General features: G+C 35.3%; 1 protein-coding gene across 1 annotated transcript; it reads right to left on the reverse strand.

The window, feature by feature from the left end:
* Window positions 1-4,103: 4,103 nt before the first annotated feature.
* LOC127873956 (thyroid hormone receptor alpha-like) lies at window positions 4,104-11,956 on the reverse strand. Its single transcript, XM_052418058.1, has 7 exons — window positions 11,807-11,956; window positions 10,296-11,017; window positions 8,646-8,872; window positions 7,883-7,991; window positions 7,228-7,369; window positions 6,621-6,751; window positions 4,104-5,890 (listed from the first exon to the last, which is right to left on the reverse strand). Exons 2-7 carry the CDS (start codon window positions 10,897-10,899, stop codon window positions 5,631-5,633), a joined length of 1,473 nt encoding a protein of 490 aa, XP_052274018.1. The 5' UTR covers window positions 10,900-11,017; window positions 11,807-11,956; the 3' UTR covers window positions 4,104-5,630.
* Window positions 11,957-12,585: the final 629 nt, after the last annotated feature.

The raw sequence follows: 12,585 nt of genomic DNA on the forward strand, positions 1-12,585 counted from the left end.
AATAACCTTAACTTCATTGACGTTGCCGATAAAATAAAGCTGTTGTCAAGAGAGTGCAGATGGTATAACTTGAAAAGTGGATTGAAATAGTCATTATCCCTGCATGCATGAGGAAACTGGTGCTTATTCAGTTCCCCATTTATGCTTGGAAAGTCGTCGAAGGCTGGAGAAGGGAAGTAACTGCGCGTGGACCAGGTTATGGATATGAAAAACACATAACAGGGCTTGAACGGCACGTGAATCGCATTGTTAATACACGATTTCTCCCGTTTAAGCGCTCCTTTTGCCAAGTTTCTGCACCCCGCCAGAGGGCATTATAGATATACTTTATGCAATAATATAGGGATAATACACGTTTTCGAGGGCATGATCATCAGATGGTCATGTCCGAGAAAATGTGTATTTTCGCTATTATTGCATAAACAAATCACACATACCAAAATAATTTTAAATAACATTGAAAACAATGTTTTGTTCACTCGACATCGACAAAATAATTCGATTATGTCAATACAGTTCAGGGTTGTGTTTTACATATGCCTCACTCGGTCATCATCCGAAATGACGAGGCTTTACCTTCGGATAGGCAGTTTTCGATTTAAAAAGTGTTTAAACAGTGGATTAATGCAAAGTCGAAATGCAGCCGCGTAAAGTAAGAAATGAGGAATTATTTTGGAATTTACAACAGGAACGTTGAAGGTACATTAACACTTACATTTACAGCATAGTCTTTTGAAAGTGTTGAGTACATAACCTTAACTTCAATGACGTTGCCAATACAATAAAGCTGTTGTCAAGAGAGTGCAGATGGTATAACTTGAAAAGTGGATTGAAATAGTCATTATTCCTGCATGCATGAGGAAACGGGTGCTTATTCAGTTCCCCATTTATGCTTGGAAAGTCGTCAAAGGCTGGAGAAGGGAAGTAACTGCGCGTAGACCAGATTATGGATATGAAAAACACATAACAGGGCTTGAACGGCACGTGAATCGCATTGTTAATACACGATTTCTCCCGTTCAAGCCCTGCTTTTGCCAAGTTTCTGCACCCCGCCAGAGGGCATTATAAATAGAGTTTATGCAATAATAAACTATAAAACACAGACAAATTTGATTATAGCAATTTTAAGTGAAATCATTATTTACAGACACTACATTTCCAGAATGATACAAACAAATTCTCAATTCTGATTCACCATCGTTATGTTTCAACAAGATCACGTTTGTTATCATAATGTTTTATAAACGAATGAGGTAGATCTCTATCTTTGCAGACTGAGTGTTGGTCGCTACAAAAAGTTATTACCAACACTCCAAATAATGCTTGACATCAAATTTATTGTGGGTATATATTTTCAAACGGATTTTAACATTTATAGTAGCTTTCGACGAATGCAAGGGATATTGAATTAAAGATTAAACGATGTTTGCAGTATATTATACAAGTCAAAACATGAATATTGCTTGAGTGGGAAGGGAGAAGCTAAAATAATGTTGTAATGTTGCATTTATGCCATGGAACAACCGATACATATTATCGTGATATCTATGGACTTTGACAAATAACAAATAAACAACAATCGATTACATCTTAAGATAACATTAAACTGCAATAAAACTACAAGCTGTATTATTTTAAATCATTCTTAAACTTAAACTATTTAGATATATATTGTAAGAACGATGTTACCGATATAATCTAAAACAATGTTTCTTTTCAAGAAAAAGAGAAATATTAAACAAAATATAAATATAGTTAACGTAAAAAGAACATGATGTACAACGATGAGATCTTTACATCTTTTACGGATTCTTATATAAAAACACAATATAAAAACAAAGACATCTAGTATTATTTATTTATTTATTTGCTTTATCTAATTCTAATACGTTATAAAAGGTTAAATGTATCATGTTGGACACGTTTATATTTTTCCAAATTGAGATCTAGTGATTTCGTTGTCATTATATTCTTGGGCTTTTTCGTGGAATCGTTTATCGTAGAAAAAAACAAACAACAACAACACATTTACACTGAACAGCTAATATAAGCTCACATATGCTCACACAGGTCAATACTGAATGTAAGCATGTAATGCTTGTTTGTTTGAAAAAAAAATATATTTAGTTTGTTGCATATTTAATGTACCCAATCAGAGCAATTGTGTAAACACCCATATCTCTATACATGTAGTCTTTCAGTTCAAATAATAGCAAATTATCATCAACTTGAAAAAGCCACCTTGACATGCATGTGGTTTTCATATATCGTTGCATAAAACGACCCTGTTTATTTGAACAACTGCTCTGGAGTGTTTGATTTTGTTTGCTGAAAGCAATTTTAAAATGATATGTTTTGATATGAGGGGGTAATCACGTGATATTCAATATGGCGACATTTATGCAGAGGCAGGTATTGTTCGCCGTTTTATACCCTTTGTTACTTGTATTACGTTTTTTAAAATACAGCTCACTTTCCAGCCATATCAGCAAGAAAGTTACTGGCGTTTATTTCGTTTCATTTTTCGCTATATATCTCGACTTTACTCGCTGCGATATTTTTAAGCGGGATGACCTAATTACGCACCGCTTAAAAACTTTGCGGGGAGAAAAGTCGAGATACAAAGCGAATTTAAATACAAAATCAACGCTTATCAACTTTAGTCTTTAACCGATATGGCTGGAAAGTGAGCGTCATTTAAAAATTAAATAAAAGTGAGTAAGGGTATAAAACGTCGAAAAAAATAACTGGCTCGGCATGGTCATCGCCATCTCGACTAACGCGTGATGACCTCCTCTGAACGGGTAAGTAGTAAATGGTTAACAATATGCAGTGTATACAAAGTATTCAACACAACAGGGCCATTAATTTATCCCACGAGCTTGCTTAACCCATTTATGCCTAGCGTCTAGAAAAAAATGCCTTGGCAAACAGCGTAGACCCAGATGAGACGCCGCATCATCAGGGTCTGCGCTGTTTGCTTAAAGGATTTTCTGTAAAGGATTTTCTGTAAGAAATAGTCTAAATATATAAATAAGTATACTAGAAAACCCTAATTTTGGAAATAAATTGATCCAATTTAGAAGGATCGGAGAGTCCACTAGGCATAAATGGGTTAATACATGTTCTACCGCTTAAAGATAAAATGTAAAACGTATTCCATTTCTAAAGTCGTTTGAATAAATTTTGAATAAATGTTAACGAAATATGTACCTTAGAAAATAAAGTGCAAAAAAAAAGTATAATTTTACACATTCCAAGTCACGAAATGTATAAAATGAAGTTTTATTTTCAAAATGTACTGTAACATTGGCGTTATAATTTTATTGTTGTCAAACGTTGCTATGGAAAGGAAAGTTGCAGACTGGGTCACCACACTGGATATTGCAAGATTAACTACTTTGGTGTACTAATTATTTTGATAGTATGATTGACAATCCTATCTACGAAGGCGATGGCTTTGACAAAGGCTACACGTACTTTGCACAGACCACGTTGTATGGTTGAGAGAAACCACTTTAGTTCACTTAAATCCTAATCTGTGCAGATTTGTCAATACGACATAAAAACACTTCTGTTGTTCATATGCATAAACGACTTGTCTGCGCGGCCGTAAACTTGGTTGTAATAAATGTCATTGAAGTAAAAAAACATTTTATTTATTGTCTCATTAATACAAAGTTAATTGAATTTATTCCTTGTATTCACGTGTTAGTTTTAGTTTGCCAAAAGTGTTTGCATTAAAATGAATAACCGTTTTAAATTGTATTTTTAGATATACATCTGCCGAATTTTATTATTAACTGTGCTTTGTGCATGATGTATTAATTTACAGTCAGATTGTGAAAAATTTCACGGTAACTCATTTACAATTACTTTTTATTATTAGTGTCAAACTGTTTAAATATCCGTTTGAATACACTGATTCATATTTGAACACCATTAAAACACTAGATTAAATCAAATATTAGTGTATCTTCTACGAAAATAACACAAAGAAAAGGCTGTGCCGTATTCTTACCTCAAAATAAAGAATAGTTTGAATACATGTTCCGTATGCCGTTTAAAATATCAAGTAACAAATAGAGAGAAAAGGCATTAAAAGCATTGAGAAATTTTATTAATAAAAAACAATTAATACACAGGTATAATTATATATTAACACATTTGTAAAACACTATAAAACTTGAGAATTAACCCATTTATGACTAGCGTCTAGAATAAAAATGCATTGACAAACAGCGTAGACCTAGATAAGACGCCGCATAATGCGGCGTCTCATCAGGGTCTGCGCTGTTTGCTTAAAGGAATTTCTGTAAGAAATATTCTAAATATAGAAATAAGTATACTAGAAATCCCTAATTTTGGAAATAAATTGATCCAATTTAGAAGAATGAGAGAGTCCACTAGGCATAAATGGGTTTAAATGCATCAAAAATGGTGACATGTCCATATGGTCCATTAACTCCTCGGGCAATAAGTTTGTACTCTTTTAGAATTTTCTGACTTGTTAAATCGGTTGATAAATACAGATGTTGAAAGCTGACAAAACAACAATCATTTGTTTAATTGGTGTGGTAGTTTAAGAAAATATTGTTTAGTGATCCAACTTTACCCAATGATCAAAGCATAGAATGTTATTATCTTCTTATTTTTTTACCAAAATATGTAACCAGATAAACGAAGTATATATGACTTAAGCGATTAAATACATTAATTGAATCAGTACGAATATGTCATACAATTATAATACACCACTAAAGATCAAAATATAAAAGTTAAACATTAAAGGTATAGTTGTTGTAGATGTTTGATTAATTTCCCATATAGTGTAACTAATCGCAGAACAGTTTAATAACACAAAACACTGACGAAAGACATTCTAGTTGAAACAGTTTATACGTATGTCACAAATAAAAACAATTATTTCCGTAAAACCAGAAACATCTCAAGTATGTGTATGGGATACTTAAACCAAACGATAAAAAACTCAACATTTATCTGCTAAAACATCTGTAAGCACCTAATAATTTATTTTTGAAAGAATTGTAATGAAGACCAAAAATACATCGATGAACTCATTATATGTTTTATTCTGTACAATGGAAATAGTAAGCCATAAGATTCGTCATTAGAAAGTGAATAATGCGTAACAAATAAGGCGTATACAGTTAATGACTCGACCGTTTAATTGCAAAGCAATTCTATGACTTGACACAAATGAATTTAACAGTATGCTGAACAATGAAAAAGCTCCATTGAAACAATATTTGCATTGATAAAAACAAAATATAAATTTGACAGCATCAATTTCTAACTAACTATCTAAGTCTGTACACGAGATCCTATCTGTGTATTTGATACAAAGGTACCGCGTACACACTTCACACAAATTGTCCTCATCATCTCTCAAAGGTACGAATCACATAACGTCAAAAACGCAGTTTTACATGTCGACCTGCAAACTGAGTATATGTTTCAATGTTTTAAATATCTAAATCGTCACTACAAAAATCGAATATTCTAAGTATACTTTAAATAAATAAAACAAAATCTAATTTTAGAACCATGTTCCATAACATATAATAACAACAGTTCAATAGCGCAAAATGCTGACCCGGCAGGGGAAGTTACTCTGTTTTATCCACATCGTAAAGCTCTTTTGGCAGGGGAGGGTACTCGTCCATGACTGGATCCTTGTTCTGCTTCAAGGCCTTCAACATGCTGGAGTGTTTCCGGTTGATCTGTCTAAACTCCGGTATGATGCCCAGCAGACGGGCAAACTTGTTCTCAAAGTCATTGTGGTTCTTACGCATCTCAAAGAAAAGTGATTGCAGAAACAACGCGTGTAGCTTCTCAATTGCGGCGACATTTTCCAAGCCTTCCCGTTCTTAAGTAAAAAGAGAACATGATAAGCTGTTGCGCTCTTGTATTTTTTATTTAAAGGAAGTCTCGTCTCAGTGAAAATCCAATTTAAGCCGAAAGTGTTGTCCCTAATAAGCCTGTGCAGACTGCAGAGGTTACTCTGTGATAACACTTTACGCACATGCATTAAGCCCCGTTTTCCCAGAGTGAGGCTCAGTTAATTTTTTTCCAACGTACGAGCTGCTAGCAGTGCAATGTACTGTACATTTCAATTCGAAATTGTGTAAAGATGACTAGCTCATAATTTCTACAAAAAAGTCTAAATTCAAGTGTACAAAATATGTTATATACATATATTATAAAAATGAAGATGCAATTAAAATTAGCCAGCGCTTAATAAACTTATAGCAAACACAATTCGTAAATACTTTGTACAACAATTACACATTATACCCTCTCCTCACGGAAATGCACATATGCATTAACTCTTCAGTAAGCCTCGTTCTGGGAAAACTGGGTTTAACACATGTGCGTCAAGTGTGTCAGGTTTATAATCAGGGACGACACGTTTCGCTTTTCTATTATTTTTCTTTTAAAGGAAGTCTCTTCTTAGCGAACGTCCACTTTATTCAGATAGTGTCGTCCCTGATTAACCTATGAGGGCTTCACAGGCTTATCTGGGACTGCAATAAACGCACATCTAGTAAGCCTATGTTTTCCAGAACGAGGGTCGAATCAGCACATGAACCGCCTACCTGGAGACATGATGAGGCACGCCGACAGGAGCCCTACTTCCTCGTCAGTCAAGTTTAATGGGTTTATCAGGGCCGCTATGTTGAAAAACTCAACGACGAAGAAACCCATCGGCATTTTCTTGATCATTTCTCTGGAAAATACATGAACTCGTAAAGGAATCTGCCATTTAAAAGGTAATCGTAAATAAATCTGCCAATTGAAATGTATTCGTAAAGGAGTCTACGATTTGAAAGGAATTCGCTACAAAGTGTTTTAGAGGCATTTGTATAGAAGTATTCAATTTAAAAGGCAGTAACAAACGAGTCTGCCATTTGGATTGTGCAAATCATTATGCAAGTGAGTCCGTCTGCATTTAGGAACATCCAACAGTGCTCATTTTCGTTATTCTAACTGACAGGGAAAATATTATCGTCCCCGAAAAGCAATAACTTCTAATAATAACTAAGTTATGTAGTTCTAAACGCGCTGCCATTTATGTGTAAATATATCCGCAAGGAAAGAAACTCAGAATTACTTCTTCCATTTCAATCCTTTTTTATACGTATAGTATTGTTTATTTTGATATGTAATGTACCCGCCGAAAGAAATAAATATTTTAAAACTTACCTTGGGGATTTCATTTCCATTGTGGGGTCGAACATCTCCATGTTGACGCTATCCACCAGCAAGCACATCCGGTTCAGGAGTATCTCAAACGAACCCGTCTTGATCAGCACAATCTGGTCCTCCTGGCGGATCTCTCCAAACCCTGCATCCAACATGGACAAGTTCAGAAAACCGGTACAATGGCGCCAAATAAGATCTGTTGATCTCCATTTCCCTCATATTTCGTACGAAGTGTTCAATGATAAGTCTAGCTACGTAAACAACCTTTCTTAGTTTAACCCATTTATGCCTAGCGTCTGGAAAAAAAGCCTTGTCAAACAGCGTAGACCCAGATGAGACGCCGCATAATGCGGCGTCTCATCAGGGTCTGCGCTGTTTGCGTAAAGGAGTTTCTGTAAGAAATATTCTAAATATAGAAATAAGTATACTAGAAATCCCTAATTTCGGAAATAAATTGATCCAATTTAGAAGGATGGGAGAGGCCACTAGGCATAAATGGGATAAACATATAAATAATAGCTTGCTTGCATCGAACGCCTACGGCATATTGAAACATCCTCGCATCCTTTAGTTGTTTAATTACTGAAACATTTCACAAGGCATTAACAGTCAGATGAACAAGTGTTTGCACATAACTTCTTACAATCGCACCTACCTGGCAGTTTCTTGCAGAAGCGAATAACTTGGGTAATCTCATACACCATGCTTCCGACAAATTTCTCCCAGATTTTACGAGGATCGATGGGCATTTTGGACATGTCAGGCTGCAAACAAATGTATTAAATGAGTGTGAAGCGACACACAATTCATAACATTTATGTCATATCTTAGAAATATTAGTTGAAATATCCAATAGCAAAATGCATTAAACCTTACAGCGCTGGAGCTGAATTTTAAAGGCCTTTGCAAACAGTTTGGATCCAGATGAGACGCCACAAAACGTGGCGTCTCATCAGGATCCAAACTGTTTGCTATTCTGATAGTATTCTTTGAAAAAAAATCGAAGAAAATGCTAATTCAGCAGACGACATTTTAGCAGACGACAAATTTCCCAGCATGCAAAGGGTTAATTTCAATCAGGCTACTCAAATAAAAAAAGTTTGTCGACAAGTGGATCAGAAAATTTCAAAAAAATAATTTGATTTAAAATACAAATTCATTCACTCTTGTTTAATGCGGAACACTTTATACATGCCAACTATTTTAAAATGGTGTTCCGTCGTCATTTAACGCAGCATAATGATTAGTTTTTTACTGAAATTTCTTGACAAACAATTATTTGCTAGTTTCTACAACATACGGCACAGCAGGGCCCGTACATACAAATAACGGCCATCTCGTGACGTAAAGATGTAACTATTTATAGTAACACTATGTATTAAATATAACTACTTGATAACCACCTGCCACACACTTACCATCATTCCCGACCGGACCTTCATCAAGAATTTCTCATTGGCCTCGGCCACCTTCTTTCTTGTCGGAGTCACCGTCTCCAAGTGAGCGACCCCCACGGTGTCCACGACCAGGTTGATGAGTTGTTGCCGTAGCAACGAGGGCACCTGCTTTACCTCCTCGAGGATTCGCTCCACGTCAATCTCGTTCGCGTTGGCATCGGCGTCCGTAAAATGCATGGCCGACATATCTGAACAAAAATCGTATTTTTTTAACCCATTTATGCCTAGCGTCTAGAAAAAAAGGCATTGGCAAACAGTGTAGACCCAGATGAGACGCCGCATGATGCGGCGTCTCATCAGGGTCTACGCTGTTTGCTTAAAGGAATTTCTGTAATAAATATTCTAAATATAGAAATACGCATACTAGAAATCCCTAATTTTGGAATTAAATTGATCCACTTTAGAAGGATGGGAGAGTCCACTAGGCATAAATGGGTTTAAGTCGTTTCGTATTATTTGCATTCTTTATCAATACTTTTTATTGTTTTTTATCAATACTTTTTATTGTTTTTTGACTGAAGTTTAGTTTGAAATGTATGCGGTAAAATATTATTTAAGTGTCGGTTAATGCAAATATTAAATTTGAATATTTCGCAATTTTAAAAAGTGCAATAAGACTTCAATGTAAATGAGCGATTTTGCAACACAAAAACTGAATTTACAAATTGAAAACTACTCATTCAAAACTTCATTCAATTGTTGACATTTTAATCTGGTCTCTTCAAACAGGATATTTTACAAATGTGAAAACGTATCATTTAATCGGAAATTAATTAAGGAATCAATTGAAATAGCCGACGGTAACACGACGATGCTCTTTTATCCAAGAATATTGGTAATTAACACTTTTCATATACATGCTTCAGTATAACATTAATAACAGAGCTGTCAAATTGTCAGTACATCTGCTTGCGCTTGTTCAATAACAGGCCACAAGAGGCCACAATCAGTTGATACTTTGTTTGACAAAATCTTGTCGCAAAACGTTGGGGCAAGCGAGCGCGATAAAAGTTTTAGTACATTTTCGAAAAAATATAGGAGAATAATAAATAAATAATGTTTATTTGACATTTAAATCAAATGCGCTCAGCTGATTAAATCATTTTAATGCTGCTATTTTGTTCTAATAACTGTACAAAACAGTACATTTCGTAAAACATACAGGTTAAACCGAAATGAATAGACAACATTGCTTTAAAATGCGCATGCTTGGAAAAATTGCCCATACGAGCAATATAAAAATGTGTTTAATTTTACGAATTTATGGTTCGGCGAATGGGACGAATATCCGATCAATGTGTTGTTAATTAATGCATGTTTGTAGAAATTTAACCCATTTATGCCTAGCGTCTAGAAAAAAAGCCTTGGCAAACAGCGTAGACCCAGATGAGACGCCGCATAATGCGGCGTCTCCTCGGGGTCTGCGCTGTTTGCTTAAAGGAAATTTATGTAAGAAATATTCTAAATATAAAAATTAATATACTAGACATCCCTACTTTTGAAAATAAATTGATCCAATTTAGAAGGATGGGAGAGTCCACTAGGCATTAATGGGTTAAACAGAATAAATACCAGCATCCATTGAATACAATACAACTGATCAGTACGTACCTGGCATCTTGCTCATGCCCTCCATCATCTTAGTAGGGTCCATGTTCTTCATCATCGCCATCATGTCCGGCATCATTCGGAGCATTTCCGGCGACAGTTCCGACATCACGGACATTGGCGTCGCTGCGGTCATCTGCGGCAACGCCGTCATGTTGTTGTTGCCCATCTTTGAGTACTGGCCATTGTCCAGTTGTGGTCCCTGTTTTAGCTGCGTCTCGTTCGTCGTATCGGTCGGCGAGATCAATCCGAAGTCTCGTGTCGTGGTCGGTGGCGATGTCAGGTTTTCTGTTCTTAAAGTGTCTTGACGGTCCGAGTCAAGTCGGATATTGTCCAATGTGTTCTCTATTATTCCCATTTTCGTGTCCTTACTCTGTCGGTTCCTATTCATGATCGCCTTTGGGTCAATGTTGGTCACGCTCGATGTATCACCGGATTCAAAACCGGTATTACCATTCGGGTCATTCTGATTGTTGTTCCGATTGTCATTTGTGTTCATGTTTTGCTGATTCTCTCGATTGCTACGCTGTGCAGTCTGCACGAACGATTGCATAAGGTCGGACTTGAACGCGCCATTCTGCAGCAATAAGGACTCTAGGTCGGCCATTATAAGCTTGTAGAGTTCCTTGGGGTACGTCTGATACGTAGCACCGGCACTTTGGTCTTTCGCTTTTGTTGCTCGTTTGACTCTTAGAAACGCGTCTGTCACCTGAATTATCTTGACGCTGAAAATACACACACACAATAAATAAATATACTCGATATATATATATATATATACAAAATACATTTTATTTTCATTAATTTGTTTTACGCATTTATTTCACAAAGCCACTCCATGCTTTAGGCATTTAGGTTTACATGTTAACCCATGTATGCCTAGCGTCTAGAAAAAGTCATTTGCAAACAGGGTAGACCCAGATGAGACGCCGCGTGATGCGGCGTCTCATCGGGGTCTGCGCTGTTTGCTTAAAGGAATTTCTGTTAGTAATATTCTAAATATAGAAATAAATATACTAGAATTCCCTAATTTTGGAAATAAATTTATCCAATTTAGAAGGATGTGAGAGTCCACTAGGCATAAATGGGTTAAATGGCATAAATTTTATAGAAGCTCTTCCAACTGAGAGAAGAGAGTTTTATCATAACCCTCGACCTTTTTTTCGCAAATCTGTCAAATTGTAGTTAGGAGTATTTATTGTAGGGAAAATATCAAATTCTAACTGTTTAGCGTGTTTTGTCAAATGTACTAGATATGTTTGCATTGTATTACTTAAATGTGCTTACGAATAAGTAAAAAAATGTTTAAATAATAAATGCAATACCCCGGACTAAAGTTATGTCATGAATAACTATGCATGTGACAAAATATCAAAAACAATTACTGAAAACAAATCTTCTACAATAATTCAAACAGTTGTTTATTTGAAAAAAAAACGAACAAAAGTCTACCAATATTAATCATTATTTTAAATATACCCATCTTCAAAGACAAAAACGCAAAATTTGCTTACCAAACAATACTTATCCACAATAAAGCTTCTGTAATTAAAAGATGCGCTGGCACGGCGAAGTAGTGATAGAAAGCACAGGAGTTTACGTGCCTGTTATATAGCCTGTGAAAATGCGGTCAACTGACATATTTTACAAAGCAAAGAGGCTAATCAACGATTAGCCATAATGTAATGGCTTTCTATAAGGTGGTGGCCGGAGCCAAAGAAATGAAATGTAACAACATATGATTTAAAAGAATACTGGCTGTGTTTTACAGTGGCGTTTGCTGCTGCTGATTTTGCCTAATTGTGTATTAAATGTGTATTAAATACTGCATGCACCTGTTTTATTACATTTTGATTAAGGTTATCTTTGAACATTAATAACCGTTACTATTCAGTTATACCATACAATTCAATTAGTTTGTTTAAAATGTTTGTTTTTTTATCGTTGTTAGTTAGTGTTTTTTGTTGTTATTTGTTTTCGTTTTAACAACATCAAAATAAGTGTGTTCATAATGCATCAAATTATGTGACCTTTTAACACTCGCACACTTATAAATATTAATTACAAAACATGTCTACGCCAAATGTCAAATTCAAACCTGGTTGCCCTTCACAATTGTATTGGTCAATTTTCAGAGCTAAATGTCGGTCGGCTCGACATAATGACCACTTCAGGTGACCAAATTATAACCGAGGCACACAGATACTCCAGGAATAGTAACTCCAATAATAGATTTATAAATCGATGGGATTGTGTCATAATGTACTATAAATATTTACACCATTTATTATTA

The sequence above is a fragment of the Dreissena polymorpha genome, chromosome 3 (genome assembly GCF_020536995.1).
Source record: "Dreissena polymorpha isolate Duluth1 chromosome 3, UMN_Dpol_1.0, whole genome shotgun sequence".
Taxonomy (NCBI): domain Eukaryota; kingdom Metazoa; phylum Mollusca; class Bivalvia; order Myida; family Dreissenidae; genus Dreissena; species Dreissena polymorpha.